General features: G+C 50.3%; 1 protein-coding gene across 1 annotated transcript in view; it reads right to left on the bottom strand.

Annotated features, from left to right (window-relative positions):
* DSCAML1 (DS cell adhesion molecule like 1) overlaps nucleotides 1-25,194 on the bottom strand; it is a 323,305-nt gene that overhangs the window by 59,564 nt on the left and 238,547 nt on the right. The window contains exons 7-9 of the mRNA XM_033862020.2: nucleotides 17,352-17,630; nucleotides 16,805-16,924; nucleotides 15,738-15,914 (exon numbers count right to left, since the gene is read on the bottom strand). Coding sequence (XP_033717911.2) covers nucleotides 15,738-15,914; nucleotides 16,805-16,924; nucleotides 17,352-17,630 — 576 coding nt within the window. The remainder of the gene's footprint in view (nucleotides 1-15,737; nucleotides 15,915-16,804; nucleotides 16,925-17,351; nucleotides 17,631-25,194) is intronic.

The following is a 25,194-nucleotide window of genomic DNA, read 5'->3' as shown; positions in this document are numbered from 1 at the left end:
TGGCATCTGGGGTGGTTGCCTGGGGAGGGGCGGGGTGGGTGGGAGAAGCTCTTTGCGCTCAGCCCTGGCAGGCGCTCCAGGCTTCCCCTGGGGAAGGGCTGGCGCTGGGGGAGCCTTCTGGTGCCTGCCTTGTTTTTCCCTTCTTAAAGAGCCAGGGCCTAGCGTTGTTAATTTGATCGCACCCACTTCGGCTTCTTGTCTCCCCTGATTAGCCAGGCTCCACCTGAAGCATGAGATTAATTCAAATTGCATGGAAGCAATCAGCCTCGGCTCTGAGAGCTGGTGGGGAGGTGCCAGGGGACCCTAGCTGTCCACTGCCCGTGTACGTGGGGAGCAGAACTGACAAACAGTGTATGTGTGAAGGGGGTGGGACGCGGGTCAGGGACAGCTGTGGGGCCTTTGAGACTTGGACCGAAGCCCTGTTTCTGCTGCACGGTGGGCCCAGCTGAGACCCTCAAACTCACCAGGTCTTGCTTTCTCCGGCCATAACATGGATCAGTCATTCCCTCTCTTGACTGCTCGCCAAGGAGCATAAGCACAGGGTCGGGGCCCGGGAGGTGGGGGTATTATTCTCACATGAGGGTAGGACTCGGTCCTCCACTGCCTCTGGTCTTCTACTCTGCCCAGAATCTCGGAAAAGTGGTAGTAATAGTGAAAACAGCTAATGTCTACTGAATACTTATTATGTGCCATGCACCCCGGTTAATGCTTTACATGAATTATTTCATTAAATCCACCCCCCAACCCTAGGAGGTGGGTCGTGTTTTTATTCCCATCTTGGAGATGAGAAAACACTCAACTCTGAAATGACCCTGAATATCCGAATCCTTTCAGAGACAAAAGGAGACACCACCATCTTTCTGTAATTACTTGGAAGGTAATATTTAGGGGTCATTGCTGTGAATACCCTAGAGCTGGGGTCACCAAACTTTTTCTGCAAAGGACGCACAGCACATGTCTTAAGCTTTGCAGGCCATAGGTCTCTGTTTCAACGACTCAACTCAGTTGCTGTAGCTCGAAAGCAGCCATGGACAATAGGATACGAAGAATGGACGTGGCTGGGCTCCAGCAAAGCAGGTGGCGGGCTGGCTATGGCCCTTGGTCAGTTTGCTGACCACTGCTCCAGGGTTAGTGCACAGGAGAAGCTTGGCTTGTCGACTCTCAACAAAGAAGGAGTTTCTGTTAGGAGGCTGGTTGCATTCAGACAAAGGCAGTTGTAGGATATTGGAAAGGACAGCACTTCAGCTTCCAGGGTTCTGGAAAGCACGCAGTTATGGATAATAAATCACTGGGCTTGGGGATCGTTGCGGTTTGAATCGTGTCCCCCAAAAAGATATGTCCAGTCCTAGATCCTGGTACTAAGGCAGGAGATAGATGGGCCCCGGGCTGAACAGTTTCTCCCCTGTGGACAGAAACTCCATAATAGCAGAAACTCCATAAAAGCAGGATGATGGAGGAGGCTGGGCCCTGCCCAGATGGAAGATAAGAGACCACATATTCCTCATTCTTGAAATCAAGGGGACCTCCCCAGCTACACACGCGCAGAAAGGCTCCGTGGAGGTCAAAAAGGGAGGGGGCGCCACCGCATAGTAAGTGATGCCAGCTACCCATAAGCCTCTTCACTAGAATCCATCTCGGCTAAGAGATGTGCACGCACACAGGGGAGGACCCTGAGATCAACCAAATACGGACCCAGAACCAGGCAAAGCAAGATGACTGGCCAAAGGAAACCCAGAAGAAATGCCACATACAAGTGATTTAAACTGCCACGAGTGAGCGACTCTCTCTCTCTAGGCCCGCCATGTGTCTATCCACATGTATTGCACACTTTTTCCTCCTCATAAACACTTTACTTGCTTCACTACTTTCCGTCTCTGTGTGGAATTCATTTCTTCATAGCTGACGGGCCAGGGCCTTGCCGCTGGCCACTGGTCCCTGGTGGCCTGGTGGCTAGGATTCAGCACTCTCACTACTGCTGCCCGAACTCAATCTCTGGCTGGGAATCGAAATCCTGCTTCAAGTTGCTGCAGGCCGAGGCCACATGAGATCAGGTCCTGTGAATGTGACCTTATTTGGAAATAGGATCTTTGCAGATATAATTAAGATGTCTTACTGGAGTAGGATGGGCCCTTAGTCCAATATGACTGGTGTCCTTATAAGAAGGGGAAGGGAGACACACACAGAGGGAAGATGGTTTGAAGACACCCGGGGAGACAGAGGCAGAGACTGGACGGATGCATCTACAGTCCAAGGGATGCCAAGGATGGCTGGCAGCCCCCAGAAGAGGCAAGACAACGTGTTCCCTGAGAGCCTGCGGAGAAAGCACAGCCCTGCTCACACCTTGATCTGGGATTCCTAGCCTCCCAGAACTGTGAGAGAATACAGTTCTGTTCTTTAAGCCACCCAGTGTGTGGTACTTTGTTACAGGGGCCCTAGGGAACGAATACAAGGTTCCAGTGTGTGACAGAAATTCCCTGTGCAGTGTTTCCAGGAGGACAGCCACAGCCTGTCCCCATGGAGCTGGCGGGGGCTTCCTGAGGTGGGAGGTTGTGGGCTTTACCCTCTCTGCTCTGTGGGGAGCCCACCCCCGTTACACCCCCAGCGCCACGGACAGGCTGGCAGCAGGCGAGCGGTGGCAGGAGTGTGCCCGGGCCACAGTGCCCTTCCCCGCAACTTCCACCCCAGCACCTGGCCCTGGGATGCACACCCGCTGCCCATGAGCAGTGCAAGGAGAAAGTTTCCTCCGAATCTCGACTTTGCCAGGTCTCAAGTCTCCGTAGACCTGAGAGGCCCACGTGGGAGCCTGACGGTGTCCTGAGGACTGGGCGGGGCTGGGGTCAGGGCTTGGGCTGCCGGGGAAAGCCCACCCGTGTCATCCTTCTCGGCCCAGGATAGGACAGCTGTTAGTCACACAATGACTCCTGAGTCACCTGGCGAGGTGGGAGCTGTAGGGGTCATTGGGTCCAGCACACTCCTCTGAGTAGAAATCCTGGCAGAAAGGCAGCCAGGGTTCGGCTGCGTCAAAGCACCCCCAGCACGAAGCAAATATGTCATCTCTCCACTCCCATTTTTTTAAAAAAATAATTTGAAAAATATTTATTTATTTGGTTGCCCTGGGTCTTAGTTGCGGCTCGCCAGCTCCTTAGTTGTGGCGCGTGACCTCTTAGTTGTGGCACGCGTGAGGGATCTAGTTCCTGGACGAGGGATCAACCCCGGGCCCCCTGCACTGGAAGCGCAGAGTCTTAACACCTGCGCCACCAGGGAAGTCCTGCCACCTCCTTCATTTTTACTGGTGGCACCATCATACTTATCCCTTAGCCTGGAGCCCTTGACTCTTCCCCATCCTTTTCCCAGTCCATCATCCGGGCTGGCACCTGTTCCTTCTCAGCGACTCTTAGGCTCCCCCTTTCTCTCCATTCCCTGCTCAAGACCCGAGGAGCACATCCAGACTTCGGCGCCACTATCCATCCCCTCATCCCCAGCCCTCCTATCAGACGTCCTCCCCACCGCCTCCCACGCCTTCCACCTGCCCGTCCTCCTTTCTTCCCTTTGTTGATCCAAACCCTACCTATTCCTAAGGTTCCACCCGAGTCCTGCTCCCCTAGAAAGCTCTGTCTGACCATGTCTGTCCACACTGGGTTTTTCCTTCTCAAACCCAGCACTGCACGTGTAACCCCAGACCTTTTTATTTTTATTTTTTAAATTTCCCAGTCTGGATGATTTGTATTTATTAAAGTGAATTTAGCAAGATTTAAGTGTACAAAATCAATGCACACAAAAAAATGTGGTTTTTTTCCTATTTGTATAAACAATCAGAAAATGAACCGGACTTTTTAGCACGCTATCTTGCCTGCTTCCTGAAGGTGAGTGCCAGCTTCCTAACTAGTTTGTAAGCACCCTGAGGGCAAGGGTGGTGACTTACTCTTGCTGTTTTCTCTTTCGCAGACCTTGAGGCCACGTTGGACACATAGGGGCTTCTCAGGAAGTACATGTGTATGGCTTGACCGATCCAATAATTTATTCCGCCCCTGCCATTCAGAGGGGCTTTGATCACAACCGGGGGGAGCAGTTCTGGGCTCCCCACTTACGGCAGGGTCTGGAGGCACCAATGTAGCTCTTGGCCTGTCTGCATTTTCTTATCTAGGAAACGGAGGCACCCAGTGATAGCCCTGACTCCCTTGTGCCTCGAAATTACTGGCACGTTTTCCTTGGCTGGCAAGTACAATGAGTGTAATTTTGTTATTACAAATTTTGTTATTAACATCCAGACCTGCTGGAGCTGAATGTAGGGAAAGCCTCAGATGACCCCTTAGAGCCCAGATCCATCTGGAAGGTCTGCCATGCTCACGGTCATGGGCACTGACTGCAGGGGTGACGGTGGAGTGGTGGTGATGTGCTTTGTGCCACCACTGCCCAAAGCCTCCAAGAAGGACGTAAGGGCCCAGATGAGGGCGTGGGACAGGAGTTTTCCAACTGGGAATGGAGGTTGTACAGGCAGGTTCATTCCTGTCCCTTCACTAAAATCTCTCCTGCTGTCAGGGGACCTGGCTTGCTGTGATGATGAGAGGGGGTGGCACTGGGTTGGGGGGTTGTTTCACACGGAGACCTTTTTTTCCTACCTTAAAACCTTTGTACAAAGGTTCCTTTGGGGGTGGGTTTTGATGTGACGTAATTTGCTCCAATGATACTGTTTGCCTTTGGAGGTCAGTATGATCTCCCATGTTTCTCTGATTTAGACTTGCTTTTTAAAATAAACCCCTAAAACACTAAAGGCCCCAGCTCCTGAAAGATAGGCTCTGGAACTGTGATCACACTCCCTGCCAGGTCTGCACTGGCACAGCAAATGTCACCCACTCGTTGAGCTCTGTTAATGCCTTGGGGGCTGAGGGAGAGGGAGAGAAGAATCGTGACTCCTCTGAGCACAGGAGCAGACTGAGTCCCAGGGAGAGGGAGTGACTGACCCCAGTTCACCCAGAAGCAGTGGGGGAGGTGGGGGACAAGAGGTCAGGACTCTCATCTCCCTGGTCAAGGCCTTCCTGTTCCCTAAGCCTTCTACTCATTTTGGCCTCCCTGGGTCCTACATAGGGCAGGGGAGCCCAAGCTGGCCCATGGCTTGACCTCCTGGCCAGGGCTCAGTGGGGGCTGCAGGAGGGAGCCTGGCCTGGTGAAAGGATGCATCCAGCCTGGTCTAGAAAGGGAGCTGTGGGCTCTGGGGGGGCATGTCCTTTGGCTGGAGACTCCTTGCCCTGTGGGAAGGGTGGGCGCTGAGGAGGACAGAAGAGGCCCTCTAGAGCAGGAGCCCCAGTCACCAGGCCTGAGGGAGGTGCTGCTTCTGCCTGACAAGGAGGAGGTTCCTTTGGGCAAATTTGAAATTAGGACCACCTCAGGTCATCGGATACACAGTTATCTTTCCAAGGTTTTGCATCCTGACCTCTGCACCAGTGGTGAACCCCTGGTGGGTGACCTGGTCTACTCAGGCCTGGGGCTTCCTTTCACCAGGGTGGACACCCCCCTTCCCCACTTCCTCAATCCCCACTTGGCTCCTCCTCTCCTCCCTCCTGAATCTGTGACTCTGCAGTTGCCTGTGCAGTTGCTCGGGAGGGCTCCTGGATCTGGCTTTAATTGGTCTGACATTTTGCTAAACAAACAAATCAAAACTCAGACCAAACAAAGAGTCCTTATGGGTTTAATTGGCCAAGGGCTTTGCCTTGGCCCCATCACTGGAGATTTCACAGAGAGGAGGGGAGCCTGGGAGATGCAATAGGACCTATCTAACCAGGTAACCTGCAGCACAAGGGGGCTGCCGAGTCCTGTGCAGTAGTGGCATCAAAACACAGCCAGCAAGATAACCTCATCCACCAGAGGGCAGACAGCAGAAGCAAGAAGAACTACAGTTCTACAGCCTGTGGAAGGAAAACCACATTTACAGAAACATAGACAAAATGAAAAGGCAGGGGACTTTGTACCAGATGAAGGAACAAGATAAAACCCCAGAAAAACAACTAAATGAAGTGGAGATAGGCAACCTTCCAGAAAAAGAATTTAGAATAATGATAGTGAAGATGATCCAGGACCTTGGAAAAAGAATGGAGGCAAAGATTGAGAAGATGCAAGAAACATTTAACAAAGACCTAGAAGAATTAAAGAACAAACAGAGATGAACAATACAATAACTGAAATGGAAAATACACTAGAAGGAATCAGTAGCAGAATAACTGAGGTAGAAGAACGGATAAGGGACCTGGAAGACAGAATGGTGGAATTCACTGCCACAGAACAGAATAAAGAAAAAAGAATGAAAGAAATGAAGACAGCCCAAGAGACCTCTGGGGCAACATTAAATACAACAACATTCACATTATAGTGGTCCCAGAAGGAGAAGAGAGAGAGAAAGGACCTGATAAAATATTTGAAGAGATTATAGTCGAAAACTTCCCTAATATGGGAAAGGAAATAGCCACCCAAGTCCAGGAAGCACAGAGAGTCCCAGGCAGGATAAATCCAAGGAGAAACACGCCAAGACACATAGTAATCAAACTGACAAAAATTAAAGACATAGAAAAACTATTGAAAGCAACAAGGGAAAAACGACAAATAACGTACAAGGGAACTCCCATAAGGTTAACAGCTGATTTCTCAGCAGAAACCCCACAAGCCAGAAGGGAGTGGCATGATATATTTAAAGTGACGAAAAGGAAGAACCTACAACCAAGATTACTCTACCCAGCAAGGATCTCATTCAGATTTGATGGAGAAATCAAAAGCATTACAGACAAGCAAAAGCTAGAAGAATTCAGCACTCCCAAACCAGCTGTACAACAAATGCTAAAGGAACTTCTCTAAGTGGGAAACACAAGAGAAGAAAAGGATCTACAAAAACAAACCCATAACAATTAAGAAAATGGTCATAGGAACATACATATCGATAATCACCTTAACCGTGAATGGATTAAATGCTCCAACCAAAAGACACAGGCTTGCCGAATGGATACAAAAACAAGACCCATATATATGCTATCTACAAGAGACCCACTTCAGACCTAGGGACACATACGGACTGAAAGTGAGGGGATGGAAAAAGATATTCCATGCAAATGGAAATCAAAAGAAATCTGGAGTAGCAATACTCATATCAGATAAAATAGACTTTAAAATAAAGAATGTTACAAGAGACAGGGAAGGACACTACATAATGATCAAGAGAACAATCCAAGAAGAAGATATAACAATTATAAATATATATGCAGCCAACATGGAGCACCTCAATACATAAAGCAACTGCTAACAGCTATAAAAGAGGAAATCGACAGTGACACAGTAATAGTGGGGGACTTTAACACCTCACTTACACCAATGGACAGATCATCCAGACAGAAAATTAATAAGGAAACACAAGCTTTAAATGACACAATACACCAGATAGATTTAGTTGATATTTACAGGATATTCTATCCAAAAACAGCAGATTACACTTTCTTCTCAAGTACACATGGAACATTCTCCAGGATAGATCACATCTTGGGTCACAAATCAAGTCTCGGCAAATTTAAGAAAAATGAAATCATATCAAGCATCTTTTCCTACTACAATGCTATGAGATTAGAAATCAATTACAGGGAAAAAAACAGAAAAAACACAAACACATGGAGGCTAAACAGTAAGTTACTAAATAACCAAGAGATCACCGAGGAAATAAAAAAATACCTAAAGACAAATAACGAAAACATGATGATCCAAAACCTATGGGATGCAGCAAAAAGCAGTTCTAAGAGGGAAGTTTATAGCAATACAAGCCTACCTCAAGAAACAAGAAAAATCTCAAATAAACCTTTCGGTGTAAGGTTAGATTACACCTAAAGGAACTAGGGAAAGAGGAACAAACAAAACCCAAAGTTAGCAGAAGGAAAGAAATCATCAAGATCAGAGCAGAAATAAATGAAATAGAAACAAAGAAAACAATAGCAAAGATCAGTAAAACTAAAAGCTTGTTCTTTGAGAAGATAAAGAAAATTGATAAACCATTAGCCAGGCTCATCAAGAAAAAGGGGGAGAGGATTCAAATCAATAAAATTAGAAATGAAGACGGAGAAGTTACAACAGACACCGAAGAAATACAAAGCATCCTAACAGACTACTACAAGCAACTCTATGCCAATAAAACGGACAACCTGGAAGAAATGGACAAATTCTTAGAAAGGTATAACCTTCCAAGACTGAACCAGGAAGAAACAGAAAATATGAACAGACCAATCACAAGTAATGAAATTGAAACTGTGATTAAAAATCTTCCAACAAACAAAAGTCCAGGACCAGATGGCTTCACAGGTGAATTCTATCAAACATTTAGAGCAGAGCTAACACCCATCCTTCTCAAACTCTTCCAGAAAACTGCAGAGGAAGGAACACTCCCAAACTCATTCTATGAGGCCACCATCACCCTGATACTAAAACCAGACAAAGATACTACAAAAAAAGAAAATTACAGATTATTTTCACTGATGAATATAGATGCAAAAATCCTCAACAAAATACTAGCAAACAGAATCCAACAACACATTAAAAGGATCATACACCATGATCAAGTGGGATTTATCCCAGGGATGCAAGGGTTCCTCAATATACACAAATCAATCAATGTGATACACCATATTAAAAAATTGAGGAATAAAAACCATATGATCATCTCAATAGATGCAGAAAAAGCTTTTGACAAAATTCAACACCCATTTATGATAAAAACTCTCCAGAAAGTGGGCATAGAGGGAACCTACCTCAACATAATAAAGGCCATATATGACAAACCCATAGCAAACATCATTCTCAATGGTGAAAAACTGAAAGCATTTCCTCTAAGATGAAGAACAAGACAAGGATGTCCACTCTCACCACTATTATTCAACATAGTTTTGGAAGTCCTAGCCACTGCAATCAGAGAAGAAAAAGAAATAAAAGGAAAACAAACTGGAAAAGAAGAAGTAAAACTGTCAGTGTTTGCAGATGACATGATACTATACATAGAGAATCCTAAAGATGCCACCAGAAAACTACTAGAGCTAATCAATGAATCTGGTAATGTAGCAGGATACAAAATTAATGCACAGAAATCTCTTGCATTTCTACACACTAACAATGAAAGATCAGAAAGAGAAATTAAGGAAACAATCCCATTCACCATGGCAACAAAAAGAATAAAATACCTAGGAATAAACCTACCTAAGGAGGTAAAAGACCTGTACTCAGAAAACTATAAGACGCTGATGAAAGAAATCAAAGATGACAAAAACAGATGGAGAGGTACACCATGTTCTTAGATTAGAAGAATCAACATTGTGAAAATGACTCTACTACCCAAAGCAATCTACAGATTCAGTGCAATCCCTATCAAATTACCAGTGGCATTTATCACAGAACTAGAACAAAAAATCTTAAAATTTGTATGGAGACACAAAAGACCCCGAATACCCAATGCAGTCTTGAGGGAAAAAAACAGAAATATAGATCAATGGAACAGGACAGAAAGCCCAGAGATAAACCCACGCACCTATGGTCAACTAATCTATGGCAAAGGAGGCAAGGATATACAATGGAGAAAAGACAGTCTCTTCAATAAGTGATGCTGGGAAAACTGGACAGCTACATGTAAAAGAATGAAATTAGAACACTCCCTAACACCATACACAAAAATAAACTCAAAATGGATTAGAGACCTAAATGTAAGACTGGACACTATAAAACTCTTAGAGGAAAACGTAGGAGGAACACTCTTTCACATAAATCACAGCAAGATCTTTTTTGATCCACCTCCTAGAGTAATGGAAATAAAAACAAACATCAACAAATGGGACCTAATGAAACTTAAAAGCTTTTGCAAAGCAAAGGAAACTACAAACAAGACGAAAAGACAACCCTCAGAATGGGAGAAAATATTTGCAAGCTAATCAACGGACAAAGGATTAATCTCCAAAATATATAAGCAGCTCATGCAGCTCAATATTAAAAAAACAAACAACCCAATCCAAAAATGGGCAGAAGACCTAAAGAGACATTTCTCCAAAGAAGATATACAGATGGCCAAGAAGCACATGAAAAGCTGCTCAACACCACAAATTATTAGAGAAATGCAAATCAAAACTACAATGAGGTATCACCTCACACCAGTTAGAATGGGCATCATCAGAAAATCTACAAACAACAAATGCTGGAGAGGGTGTGGAGAAAAGGGAACCCTCTTGCACTGCTGGTGGGAATGTAAATTGATACAGCCACTATGGAGAACAGTATGGAAGTTCCTTAAAAGACTAAAAATAGAATACCATATGACCCAGCAATCCCACTATTGGGCATATACCCTGAAAAAACCATAATTCAAAGAGACACATGCACCCCAATGTTCACTGCAGCACTATTTACAATAGCCAGGTCATGGAAGCAACCTAAATGCCCATTGACAGACGAATGGATAAAGAAGTTGTGGTACATATATACAATGGAATATTACTCAGGCATAAAAAGGAACGAAATTGGGTCATTTGTAGAGACGTGGGTGGATCTAGAGACTGTCATACAGAGTGAAGTAAGTCAGAAAGAGAAAAACAAATATTGTATATTAACGCATATATGTGGAACCTAGAAAAATGGTAGAGATGAACTGGTTTGCAGGGCGGAAATCGAGACAGAGATGTAGAGAACAAACATATGGACACCAAGGGGGTAAGTGGTGGGGTTGGGGCGGGTGGTGGTGGGATGAATTGGGAGATTGGGATTGACATGTATACACTGATATGTATAAAATAGATAACTAATAAGAACCTGCTGTACAAAAAAAATAAAATAAAATTCAAATATTCAAAAAAAACCTCAAGAAACACAAAAAACCAAAAAACACAGCCAGCCCCTTGCAACCCGGACTAAGCAGCCTTTCTTTGTAACTGCCTCTCGGTGAAGCATTCTCTTTGAAGATGCTTTATTTTTTCCCCAGTGTGTCAGTTGGAGGACGGATTGCCTCTTTCCCCTTTTGGTCATTATCTCTCTTTTATTTAAATTTTACTTTGTAACAGGGAGATAAAAGGTAGCTCTGTGGATGTAGTATTTTCTTCTGTTAATTACATTTATTTTTCAACCAAGTTCTGGGAGGTGGTCTGGTCTCCTGAAAGGACCATGCACACAGCTAGAATCATAGATTGTCTGAGCTGGCAGGGACCTTTGGTTCAGCTATGACTAGATTCTAGTCCAGGCCTCTTATTGTACAGATGGGGAAACCGAGGCCCAGAGAAGGGAAGGAATGGCTCGCAGATACGGAGCCCGTGAGTCAGAGTCGGGACCAGAAACCAGTCTTCTCTCTCTTGCTCTGTGCTCTCTCTACCGAACCGTGAGTAGACAGAGGCAAGCTCTTGTCTCAGCTGGGCCGATGTCACCCAATGACCTCGATCCAGCACCTTCCCTTCCCTGAGAAGGAGCTACTGCCCACCAACCTCACAGGCAAGGTATGGGCTTTGTACATTGTCAAGTGCTGAGCGCTGTGCTGTGCCAGTGGGAAGGCTGGGCTATGTGCTCAGGCACCACCCACGCTCTCGGGGTCAGGGAGGAGTGGGGACCAATCGGGACTGGATGGTTGCCAACACGGGTGTCCAGGGGCTAGGAAAGACTTCTGCTCCCTTTAACGAACTCTTAGAAATCTGGGGCCTCGAGGAAAGCAATTCTCCAAGAACCACCTCTGGAATCCCAACCGCCATCAGACCCCTGAGCTTCCGGAACTCCGGTTTGGTGCCTGATATCGAGAGTCAACGCTGCATGAAAAGAAAACATTTCACTTCCCAAACCCGTAAGCACCTCACATGTATTCTCCCTGTCCATCCTCCCTTCATTCTCCACCAGACGCCCTAAGTTCCCCCTTCATCTGAGGATGCGCACGGCCTTGCCTGCCTCCACGCTCTTGCTATACTTTGTCCTCATCCTGGAATGGAATGACCTTTGCTTCTATTGGTTCTTGTCAGAATCCTTTTCATCCTTCAAGTCCTACTTAGTGACTGTTGCTTTTGTGGAGCTTTTCTTGGCTTTCCCTTGTAGGCCCTGCAAATTAAAACTGATTACTCCATCCCTGATTCTCTCTGTGTCACATTGTTTGTGGCTTTTTAAGGCACTTATCACTTTGTGTATTATAGTTATTTTGGGTATATGTCTATCTCCTCTTCAAGATCCTCAATTTCCTGAGAACAGCGACTCCATTTTATCCAGCACTAGATTTTCAGCACCTAAAACTAATGATTGCTAATGATTATTGAATGTGTATTTGGTGTCAGGTACTGTGTTAATTGCTGTAAGTGCGTGTCTCACTTGAATCTTAGCAATGAGTAAATAGCATTATATTTCCAAACTTACAGAGGAGGAAATTGGGGCCTACAGAGATTGCTGTCCAAGATCCCACAGCTATCAAGTGGCAGAGCTGGGATTTGAACCCAGGTCTCTCTGGTTCTGAAGTCTGTGCCCTAATCCACAGAGTTTTATGGACTATTTAGTGAGTGCCCAGTGAGCAACTGTTGAGTTATCACTGGAAACTGTCAGGGTCAATGGTTCCCGACAGAGGGCAACCACAAATGTCCAATTTGACACTTGAATGCTTTTTATGATGTATATCCCTTTGATACATTTACTCTCTTACTTCTACTTGGCTAAAGCGGGGACTAAGGTCAGTTTGCCTTCTGAGAGGTCACACAAGTGTGAGGTCTGACAAGGTGGAGCCGTATAGGGTCAGCGTTTTCCTGAGCGTGGTGGGGGCGTCAAGGAAAGCCGCACAGTTGGCTTTGTAAATGGCAGGTCTTTCTGGAGCTGGCCTTGCGGGTGGCGGTGGGGGTGGGGTGGAGTGCTGGTGGTGTGGGCTGTCTGGGATGGACTGAGGGCTGACCAGGAAGGGCTTAGCCCTGGCAAGCCCATCTGTGACCCACGGGCCCAGGTCCTGTGGGTCCTTCCCTATCTACCTGCGCCTACCTGGGGGAGGTGGGAGAGGTAGAGGGGGAATGAAGGAGGAAAAGGGCAGAGCAGGCAGGGGGAAGGACGTCCTAGAGGAGGAGCTGAGGGTGGGTTACCTGAAGCAGTGTGCCCGCAGAAAAGCAGCAGGAAGTGGGATGGAAGTTCCTCAAGAAGGTCAGGACTACCCCACCCCCATCACCAAACGGTCCCATTGTCACAGGAGCCCCTTCTGAAAGCCAGATCTGGGTGGAATGATTCAGGCTGGTACTGAAAAGCAGTCAGACTCTCCAACCCCAGGCAGAAGCCCCAGCCGTGCTCAGCCCTCCACACCGACTGCCCTCAGGCCTCAAATTCCTCCTCCTCTCCTGCTGGCATTTGGGGCGGCACAGGGGCTTCTAGTATGGCTGGCAGGTCACTGGGGAGAGCGAGGCTGGAATGGAAGGAGGCGTTTGTGACAGAGGAAGTTGTGCAAGGAAAGGGTCATCGAGGGGGCACATGTGGGTGAGGGTTTGGAGACCCCGGGTGTGCAGAGGGTGTGGGAGGGGGCCCAGCTGGAAAGCAACCTGTAGGGGAGGGCCGTGTGAGGGGGGATGCTGCGTGAGCAGCTCGGAGAGACTGTGTCACAGGCAGCCGATGAGGGAGGCACGGCGAGTGGGAGAATACGAGCCGGAGGTGTTTGTGAGACAGAGCAGATGAAGGGAAGGCGTGCGCCTGTGCCTCACTATGGAAGGACGCAGAGCAAAGCGACAAGGTGGCTGGAATGAGGACGAGGGGGAAGACGGAAGGAGCAAGGTCCAGATGCTGCCCACAAGTGAGGACAAGTAGTACGGAGCTCCCATCATCCCTTGGGAAGAGGGGCCAGAGGTGTACGCTACTGCGAGAGTGGTGGCTGAGTGTGTGGCTTGGTGCTACACGCGTTCGTGAGGCTGCCCGGGATTTACGAGGTGTGTGCTCGTAGCTGCTGCCTGGGTCGTGACGTGAGGATGGCACCGAAAAATGCAGGTCCAGAGGGGAGAAGAGAATTGCCCAGGACGCCCCAGGACATCAGGGACAGGCCGACGTGAGCTGGGTCACCTTGCACACAGCCCACCCCCTGGCCCCTGCGTCTCCCTTCACCCACATCCACCTCAGCGCCACAGAGAAGCCACGGGCCACAAAGGCACCACCACGCTTGCCCAGTAGAATCCCCTACCTTAGAGAAAAAAGGCAAAGACCAAAAAAAAAAAAAAAAAAACAAGCCTGAGAGTTTGAGCTCTTTTCTCCTGCTGACGGTGGGGAGATAAGGATCAAATACCAAGGACAGCGATAGTTCCACGAGGTGCCTCCTATTTCCTCTTGCCGCACGCAGGCGGAATTAGCAAAGTTCTCCCCAGCTGAGGGATGTAGATTGATTGCCTGGTTTTATTAAGGACAAAGTGCTTTTTGATAGTGTGAGGGAAGAGCTCCCCAGAGCGGGGATTCCGGTGCCCGGAGCTTCCCAGCATCGATCGATTGCTGGGGCTTCCCCGTCTTGTGCTGAGTGAGCGAGGGTTTGGCAAGCGATAAAGAAGCTATGATTCTTAAAGGCGGGGACTCCAGGGAGACGCTGGGCGGACCGCACACTGGGCGCTGCTCTCAGCTGCCTTTCCTACACGTACCTTGGAGTGTCTTCCATTAAAAACAAAACTGGTGGCTAAATCTCTGACGGTCTACTGGGTGCCAGTTACCATACTGGTTGCGTTATCCATGTCATCTGACTTACTCTTGATACAAAACATAACAGGTAAGGCGCTCTCTTGACCCTCCTTTTGTACATCAGGAAAATGAGACACAGAGGCCAAGGAAACCTGTTAGAGGTCACTGTAATTACCACACGGCGCCCAGATTCACAGTTGGCTTGGTCAGATGCTAAAACTCAGGCTCTTGCTGCTGTTCTCTGTGGCCCATGGTCTGTTTCATGACAAAGGGCCAGACACTGTCTTGATATGATTCCTGGGGGCTCACTATACAGACCCCTAAGAGCGTAAAGGGATAGGCTCGTCCAGTAGGAATGTCTGTGTGTGACTTAACAGAACTCAGGGATATTCTAGACTTCAACGCCATTGATTCTGGCTCTAGGTCTGGGGATTTAGAAGCCAGAGATATGGTACTGAGCTAGAGTGAGTTTTACTGCCTTTCTGGCTTTTCCAAAGCTTCTTCCCCTTTCCATGATCAGTTCCTGTGTTACTTACGATGATTTTGGGAGCTGAGTGGGCTGGGAATGAACCTCTAGCACAGGTGAGGAAAGGAACCTAGAAATGTGAAGTCACTTGCCCAAAGCCAGGAAGCTCATCAGACAGATCTGGAATTGGAACCCAGGATTTCTGCCCATAGGCCTATCTCCTACATTGCATACGTGGTCTCCTTGCTAAGCCACAAACAGGTTATACACTAGCAGGTGTACATTAAATAAAAGAAATAAATTGTTTGATATGACTCTTCAGATGGAATTGCCAACCTACAGAGCAAAATAAATGGGCTGTCGTACGATACCGTGGTACAGCAAATCACGAGCCTATCATGACTGGAGTGGAGCGAGCTGGGGCCATTTAGAGTGAGGCCATTGTTTTAGATGAGAGTGCTTTGGAATCCCCCAGCAGAGGTTCCCAAGCCCACCTCTGTCTAGGAATCCTTCCCGCCTTCCCTTCACAGAAGGAGCAATGGAAACCAAAGGGGGAGGCAGGGTGAGTGCAGAGATGGGCCTTGGTCTATGATCAGGGGTGTCTGGAGGGTTGCACGGGGGCAAGACTCACTCTTAACAGTGAGGAACATGGACTTGCTGATGTCGGTGCCCACGCCGTTGCTGGCCTGGCAGAGGTAGTAGCCGATGTCCTCTTCCAGGACGTGGCGGATCAGTAGCGAGCTGTTGGGTAGGATCTGGATGCGGCCGGTGAGGGGCACTGGGTGGTACTGCTGGGGGTTCCCGCTCCCTGAAAGGAGGCGGCAGTTAGGAGGTCTGGTGTCTAGGCTGGGGGGTTGGAGTGCCTCAAGGAATGGCTGATACCTTTCTCTTGCTGATCTAGGGCCATTTTGTAGCATCCCCAAAGTGCTGGGAGCTCACATAGTTCTTGTTTCCTGGGAAATAGGAAAGACCCTCACAGAAGCCTGACCCTGCCTCAGATCTGAGGTATGGATCTGAGGTATGGAGCTGGGGGGGGGCCTCAGCTCAATGCCCACCTTGGCACTGAGCTTCCTTTGGGCTGAATTCCTTGGAGGGGAAGAAAGAGTTCTCTTTGGGCCACTTGGCAATAGGCAAAGGGAAGATCGAGCCCTCAAATGGCGGTTGCCTGGTTGTAGGCAGTCAGGCCTGGGAAAGAAGCCAGCCATCCTCCAAGGGGGGCTTTGGATACCTCCTCCCATTGCCCCAGAGTCAGCCATGGACACAGTAAGGATAAGAGGTTGGCGCAGGGCTTAGTCAGAAACCAAATGCATCCTTGGGATGAAGTTGGGTTCCAAGAAGGACCAAGATCCCAGAATAGGTTGGACTGGTGAGAAGCAGGGGTCAGTGAGACTCTGGGACCCTAGGGTGGGGTGGGGAGAGTTGGGGAGTATACTGAGTTCTAGGGTTGGAGGGGGGAGGGGAGAGGTCAATCTACGGGGACGAGAGGAAATCTGGAATTAGCATGACAGCTATTCCTGGTCCATAGACCCTTTGGGGGTGGCTGAGGATGACTTCCAGTTCAGGTATAGCCTGGGGTCTCAAAGGTCAGAACCCAGGGCTAGGAGTCATGCATGTGTAGAGACCAGGCCAAGTCGCATTAGTATCCTCCCCATCCCATCCCCGGCCATGCTCAGAGATGCTGGCTGGCCAGGGGCTTACCCTTGGCATGCTTCCACATGACCTTGGGTGGGGGGTAGCCGTCCACCGAGCAGTTGAGCACACCAGCCTTGCCATAGATGCCATCCTGGTTGTTGGGCTGCACCACGAATCGAGGGGGCACTGCAGAAAGAGGGAAGGTGGGGGAGGAACAGATCATCTCGGTCTCTGATAGGTTTTCTGGGGGCTTTGGGCACCTTCCATTCAATGTTAGCCCAGCCTGGACCATTATAAAGTTGGGAGCAGGCACCTCTGAACATCTGAAACCCAAGATGTTGAGAGCTTTTGCCAGTCGCATTGGGTTGGCAGCTGGGAATTGAGTGCCAATTCTGACTTCACCAGTGACCAACTGAGCCAGGGTCTTCTCCTCTCACGGCCTCCGTGTCCTGGCCTGGAGAGTAAGAGGTTTGAACCTCTTGATCTTTAAGGCCCCTGCCAGAGTCAACTTTCTCTGAGCCCGTGATGCAAACTTGAAATCTAGAGAGTGTTTTTAGCAGCAGACAGAGCTGGACCCTTCCTCCTCCCAACCTCGCTGGCCCGTCTCACTCACCGCGCACGATGAGCTGGCGTTCCCTGCTCACGGTGGCCGCTGTGTTGCTGGCGATGCATGTGTAGTTGCCATTGTGCTTGAGGGAGACGCTGGAGATCTGCAGGGAGCTCATGAATTCCTTGCTCTCGATGGTCACGCCCGAGCCTGAGATGATCACCTGTCCATCTTTCCTCCAGGTGATGCGGATGGGCATGTCCCCCGAGGACACCACGCAGGGGATGTAGAGCAGCTGGCCAATGGAGGCAGGCGGGAATTCGAAGGGCTGGATGAGAGGGGGCACTGGGAAGGCAAGGGGAGTGCTGCTGTCAGGCCCCCACTCTCCCCAGCCTGGCCAGCAGCATGTCCATCCCTGCCTGGCCTTCATGAGAGTGGGCTGCGAATAGAGTTCCGTGGGCACTGGTGCCTGTTTTCCCATATGTGCAGAATCTCCTGGGGTGCCCTGTCATTGTCCCCTGGCTCCCGTTCCTCTGCCCACCCAGGCCTGGATCTGCTGTCTCTGTTCAGGGCCTGGGCTGGCCTGAACTAATCATGACCTTCAGATTTGTACTGGAACTTGAATGGTGATGACTCATGTGCTTCTTGACTCCTGTCTGCTTGCTGACACACTGCCCAGCTTTTAACCTGACTTCCCTGCCATTCCTCGGTGCCCCTGTGCTCACTGTCTCATCCCAGAGCTGAGTCTCCCAGATGCCTGGGGGCCTGGGATGGATAGAGATGACGTGCCTCAGATGCTGAGGCTGTCCTCCGTGTGCACCCCACAGCTGCTCATCTAAAGCCAGGCTGCTGTAGCCTGGTCTCCTCCTGTAGAGGTCTCATCACCCACCCCATTGTCTTCATGCATTAGGACGGGCGAGAGGAAGCTCCCATCACTGGTTGTTTTCAGCTCCTTTATACACACCTCCCACCAATAATGTGATATGGGCTTAATTGTCCCCACTATACAGATGAGAAAACTGAGGTTCAGAGCAGAGACTTCATTTGCCTTAGATCACCCAGCTCATAAGAGGGGACTGTGGGATTTGAAACCTGATCTGTCTGCTCTCCAAGTCCAAGCCCTCTTTCTTATGCTACCTGGTTGCCTTGTTGAGAAAGCCCCAAACATGCCCAGACCAGAGACCCCTTTGTCTCGTAAACAAGCTCCCCATGGGTGGCAGGAAAGAGCAGAGAGGGAGCCCTGTCATCTGCAACATAGCTAGTTGGTTAGACTCACCCAGCTAAACGTCATCCACATAGCCCCCACCCCCCAGAGATTCGGCCCTCCCCCTCTCCTACTGCCCACATCTCAGCCCCTGGGGGGGCCTGTCTGGAGCCTGAGCCTCTGCAAGAGGGATCCTCCTTTCTCAGCTCTGGCTAGAGCAACAGCCATTATCTTTATGATAACTCAATTAGGACACAGTGACTTCCCCAGCAAGTGGGGGGAGAAGAGAGAGAAGGAGACGATTAGCTTAACAAGGCTGAGCACCCAGTAGATGAGACATCCTTTCTGCAGTCAAATAATTAGATTACAAGGCTGTCCACAGTCCTCTGGCCTTCTCCCGGGCACCAGCCCCACCCCTCCTTGGAAGCTTGCTACTCTCCCCACCCAGAGTGGACACAGCAGGGGGTGAACCCTGAGGGGAAAAGGATAAGTGACATCATATGCATGCCCAAGGCACCCCAAGGATTTTCAGGGCTCAGTGGCCAGGCGTGGACAGGGCAAAACCCTAGGCAGCCCTTTGGATCTCTGGGGAAGCTCCTGGTCAAGACTTCTAGGTCCAGAGGAAGTGACATTTAGAAGGGCTGTTGCCCCCATGCCCTATGGGATGAGAGCAGGGGACTTAGCTGACCTTCTCAGTGTCACCTCCCACCTTACCCTTCACTCTGGCCATGGGGGCTCCATCGGTTTTCCGTAAACACCCACAGCTCCGAAATTCAGCCCAGGCCTGGGTGAACACAGCTGGGCCCTGGGTGGAAATAACCACCATGTGTGCCCTGCCATGGGCCCAAGTCCAGGTCCACAGTCCAGCCAGGTTTTCTGAGGCTCTGGTCATTGTCCGGATCTCCCCACCCCCAAACTCTGCCTGCTGCTACTCCCTGGGCTGGGGCCTTGCCCCCAGTATTCTGAGTGGTTTGTGGGGCCTTGGATATCTCCAGAGAGATTTCTCTGGAGCCCTGACTCTAGTAACGGCCCAATGCTCATTGCTGAGATTTCCCGGGGACTCCTCGTTGGGCTCTGCAGATCTTCCCACCGCCCTTTTTGGGGTACTTTGGTCAGATTGAGTCCTCTGGCCTCCTTGGACTTTTTTTTTTTTTTTTTGCGGCACGCGGGCCTCTCACTGTTGTGGCCTCTCCCATTGTGGAGCACAGTCCCCGGACGCGCAGGCCCAGAGGCCATGGCTCACGGGCCCAGCCGCTCCGCGGCATGTGGGATCTTCCCGGACCGGGGCACGAAGCCGTGTCCTCTGCATCGGCAGGCGGACTCTCAACCACTGTGCCACCAGGGAAGCCCTCTTTGGACTTTTTGATGGAATTGTTGCAGAGACCCAGATCTGCAAGCCAGTTTGTCTCCTTAGGTTTAGCAGAACCAATTCTGGTCCAGTCTTCCTTCCCACAAAGACCCAAATCTAGAGCCCAGCAGGCCTCATGGGAAACTCCTCTCCGTCCTTTCAGACCCCGCTCCAGTACCACCTCCTCTGTGAAGCCTGCCCTCCTCCTGCACAGCCCTACAACACCTGGTTCACACCTTGATCATGGCACTCATCACATGCCGGTGGGGTATCTGTTTGCATTACCACCTTCCCTGGGTGTCGGGGAGTTCCTGCAGGGCAGTAACTAGGACTTATTTACCTGGCAAATTGTAGGAGCCCAATAAATGCTTGTCAGGTGAGTAAATGAATAAATATATGTCTGGATATCATTTCCTGGGTTGAGCTTAGAAGTTTCCCTATGAGGTGGGCAAGGGGTGGGGAGAGCACAGGATGGGGGTTCATCCAGAAAAAGGGGGAGCTCTACCCTCTTCCTCAAGATGCTGTATTTATGCTACAGGATTTTGGAGCTGGGAGCTTCTCCCTTGGTTCTTCCTGAGGTTCAGGCCCTGGCTAGTACCAGAGCTGGCTCCTTTAAGAGCCCTAGGGACATGGGGAGAGTCGTGGCAGTCATGAGGGCCCGCAGAGGGGAATGTGTGGGTCAAGCAAGGAGCTGAGGGGCTCTGCCTAGAGAGGAGAGGGCCTTGCCCCAGGGATGGATGGCCAAGAGCTCCATTTCCGTTGAGGACAGAGCAAGTGGAGACTGGAACTAGGCAGGGAGATTTAGCTCAGGCAAGGCAAAGATTGTCTCTCTCAGTAAGAAAGGATTTAGATAATGGAATAAGTTACTAAGGCAGGTTAATTCATTAATTAACTAATTCATCTAATATTTATGAAATGCCTGCTCTGTGAAGGCATTATGCTCCGTGTGGGCTGGGGAAAGTGGAAGCATGCTTAAAATATGCATAGAACCTCCGGAAGCATAGCATTGGCTCGGGAAGTTAAGACATTTCCCTCAGTGGTTATTGGACAAGCACCACGTGAATACACAGATACTGAACTCAGAGACGAGAAGAGGTGTCATCTGGTCAGGTGAGCGCAGTGGCATAGAGGACGTGGCATTTGGACGGAGGCTTAAAGGATGCACACGCTTTACAAAATATATGGAGTGAGAGTGTGGGAAAAGGCTGAGACAAGAGGCAGAGGCCAACCAGGGGCTGTCATTCCCTTCCGGTCTTTAGGAATAACACTAATGGCAATTCGAGTGGCCAGGGAAGGAGAGAGCGGCCAACCTCCATCCTGGGTGGGTGGGGGGCGCGGTTAGGCATTCACCCAGGCCAGCCAGAGGTCTCTAGTGCACTGCTGCCCTGCTGGAAGTAGATGGCCAGATCACCCCCAGGGGTCCAAGGAGTAAGGCTCTTTACTTCCCGCCCCACTCTGCCCTGCTGCAGGTTGATGGGGCAGGTGTGGTTCTGTGGGGGGATAAGTGTCCCCTTAGAAACTCCTTGGTGGGAGTGGTAGAGGCCAGAGCTGCTCACAGAATTCCTCGGCCCCAGGCTGGCATTCCGATAACCCTATAACTCCAGCACATGAGGACCGCCTGGAGGGAGAAGAAAGCCTAGGGATCCCGGCTCCTTCACGGGCTTGCTGAATACCACCAGCAGGAGGCTGTGATGGGAGGCTCTGAGAAGCAGGGTGGGGTGCCCCGTGATGTGGACATGGGACTGCTTTCTGAACTGTGAGTCTCTGGTGTCTCCCCTGCACTCAGAGGTGGATACGGGCTCGCTGAGTGTGTGTGTGTCCATTTCCACTTCTGTGAAAGAAGAAGCTGAGGCTTGGATCACCTCCATGGCGGTGATGACAAGGGACCTCTTCAGGGTTGATAGTCCACAAGGACTCCCCTCCTGCCCATGACTCCTAGCATTTCCCCAGCACATGGCCTGAATGTAAGGGGCACGGATGCTGCATAACCAAGGGATTTATCTCTGGAAGCCCTGCTCTGGCCACAGTCATCTTTGGTGAGAGGGCAACTCAGTCAGCTGTGAGGGAAGCAGGGTCAGACCAAGTTGCTGTGATGGCGAGAGGTCAGAGGCTGGCGTGGCTGAGAAGACACAGCGGTCGTGGCAGTCCCTGTGGTCCCTGGCCACCATAAAGCTGTTTCGGCCACTTGTTTGGGGGTGTTGCACAGAGGACGGCATGCTGACCGCCAGCCCAGCCCATAAACACTTTATGGTGTCTCTCATGATCTCTCTTTGGGACCGAACCTTTTTATTTATTGCACCATTTAGTAGAGAGTGGGCGCTGTGTGAAGCTGGAGCTTCTCTGCTTGTGCAGCACGGAGATGGCGAAAGACACTGTAATCCAAGAGTGACGTGGGCAAGCTGCCTCGTCACCACCACCCTGTCTCTGCCCCCGAGCCTCAGTTTTCTCAACTGCAAAACGGAGGAGTTGGATAAAGTAATCTCTAAAGCCTGATGCTGATTTTTCAGTTGTAACAAGTCTAATATTATAGGAATATTAATAACTCACTTCAGTTTTTTTAATGCAACCCCCTCTTCTCAGGAAGGCCTTCCCTGACCACCCTATTTAAAATTGCAGGGCTTCCCAGGTGGCGCAGTGGTTGAGAGTCCGTCTGCCGATGGAGGGGATGCGGGTTCGTGCCCCGGTCCGGGAAGATCCCACATGCCGGGGAGCAGCTGGGCCCGTGAGCCGTGGCCGCTGAGCCTGCGCGTCCGGAGCCTGTGTTCCGCAACGGGAGAGGCCACAACGGTGAGAGGCCCGCATACCGCAAAAAAAAAAAAAAAAAAAATTGCAAACCACTCTTCCTGCCCCTTGGCACTCTGATTCCCACTCCCTATTTGACATGAGGCATCTTTTATGGATTTCACGTTATTAACCATTTCCCTAATAGAATGTAAGCTCCCCAAGGGCAGGAAGTTTTGTCTGTCTTGAGCACAGCTGTGTTCACAGAATAGCGCCTGGAATATAGCGGGTGCGTAGTTAACGGCACTGAATGAATAAATAGATACGGCTTCGTCCACCTCCTCTCCATCGTGGACACCGCCATCACCGTGATCGCTGCCTGTCCAGTAAGGAGGATGCTTGCTCCTGTGCTCCTGGCTCCCTCTGCCGAGGAAAAGGGCCGTTGGCAGCAGCATCCTTGGCACTCCCTCCCCCCAGTACATTTGGCAATCTGCCCCTGCGGAACCTGCTGTGCCCCCTTCCTCTGGATTCTGGTGTGTTCCTTCCAAAACTCCACCTGTGCCAATGGCAGGCCTTTGGCCAGGGGGTTGGCTCTCTCTTAAGCCCCCTGATCATAGAAACCCCCAACACATTCTCTAGGGTGGAAGGGGGCCTCCCTGAAGGCTCCAAGCACACGGCAGGGACTTGTTGAGCAGCAAGGGAGGAAAGAGTGTGGATGAGGAGTACAGGCACTAGGGAGTGGGGGTGTGTGCATGAGTGCGTGTGTGTCTGTGTGTGTTGGCACTACCTCTGGGTCCTGGCCTTACTGAGCATGGGCAGAAAGCACCTCATGCCCTTGTTTTGGCTCCGGAGGCTCAGATGCGCGGGTGGAGATGTTCCCTCACTGAGCCAAAGCCAAGAAGCCCCACTTGCAGCCCTGCCTTCTTAGTTAATTAAACATTCGGCCCGCGTGCCCAGAGATGCTTTTATGCTACATTATTTTTCAGCTACAGAGGGCCCTAAAGACACCAAATCTAGGTTGGATCTCTGGGTCCTCCTCTTGGCATCCCGCCAGGGATCTCTCTGGGTGCCCAGAGACAAGCACTTGCCTTCCCCACAGCCTGGCTCTCCCCTGCCAGTCAGTGTCACAGGCACCCAAGCCCAGGCAGCCCTCGAAGCATCCTCACCCTCTCTCCCCTTGGCCCTCCTGCCTTGCTGGGTCACAACAGGCTCACTTAGGTGACATTTTCTATGGTAGCACCTGCAGCCACCTCTTGTGGCTCAGGAATGTGGCTTCACAGGAGGATACAGACAGAGGGAACATTTGTGTATGTGCAACTGCATGTGTGCAAGTGTGGACAGGCTAACGTGTCTATTTGTTGCACGCATGTGCATACAATGCGTACAGTGCGTCCATGCGTGTGTACTCATGTACACAGGTCTCTGCACATGTGTGAGCATGCATGTGCATGTGTGTCTGGTGTGTTCTGCTCTCCTCAGCTCAGTGTTTGAAAAATTCATCAGAAGACAAGCAGTCCCAGAAGGAATGGAGTCAACAGTGGTTTTTCCAGCTCATGGAGCAGCCTGGGTTTATGCCCTGCCCTGCCTGCGGGCTCTTGGCCTCACAGAGAGATGGGGGGTAGGACTTCCAACAAATCTCAGCCTTCTAGTGCCCTGTCCTGCCCCCACTCGCCCTTTCCTACACTCCAGCTCTCTGCTCTCATCCTCTGGGTGGGACGCACGTCCCAGCCAGGCAGCAGGAGTGGGGTGGAGAGTGCTGCCCTTGGGCCCTGTCCCTCTCTCCCCCAGAGTCGGGGCCCCTTTCCACGCCCAGGGGCACCTCCTCCACCCTCCTCCTTGAGTAGCTCTTAGAACAGCACAACAGCTAATCAAGCAGCATGTTCATAATCAGCTCTGATGGGTTCTTCTGCAAAAGCGCATTCTAATGAAGTGGGGAGAGGGAGACTGGGGGAGAGCGGGGATGATGGGTTTAAGCTTTCGGACAGGCAGGGGCACAGGGTCCCAGAGCCCTCATACAAATGCTGCTTCTCGGTCTGGAGAGAAAACAAGTGACTATAGCCCTTCTGGGGCTGGATTTGCAGACCCTGTGGGTAGGCAAGGGGCCGTGTGTGCACACACGCCTGTGTACTACACACACACATATGCCCCTGCTTTTGAACTCCAAGCTTGTGCTGTGTGCCGGGAGCCACATGTGCCCAGTGCAGGGGCTCTGCCCTCTGTGATCACACACACACACACACACACACACACACACACACATGCACGCACACACACGCGCGCGCACATGCCCCTTTCCCTCTCCCAGGGCTGGGAGACATGGTCGCTCAGCACAATCACAACAGGCCCAGCGAGTCGCTGAGACGGAATGCATCCGATTCAATTCATTAGGACTGATCGCTCCCTGAATGGGGTTGAATAATTGATGAGCAGAAGCAGCTTTCAGGATGTTCCGCGTACTCGGAGGCTCGCTGGAGCCTTGGTATTTATTTATTTTTTTAAGCCAACAAACCCGGCCAAATGCTCGATGGTGCAGGCGGGTGAAGGGAGTAGAGCAAAGGTTGGATGTTTTAATATGTGATGTTTACACTGTAAACTCTCGGTCCACAGCTTGTGACAGAAATGGATATAGGCAGGTC

This window comes from Tursiops truncatus, chromosome 8 (assembly GCF_011762595.2).
Source record: "Tursiops truncatus isolate mTurTru1 chromosome 8, mTurTru1.mat.Y, whole genome shotgun sequence".
In the NCBI taxonomy this organism is placed as follows: Eukaryota; Metazoa; Chordata; class Mammalia; order Artiodactyla; family Delphinidae; genus Tursiops; species Tursiops truncatus.
This window is presented reverse-complemented; position numbering and strand designations above follow the sequence as displayed.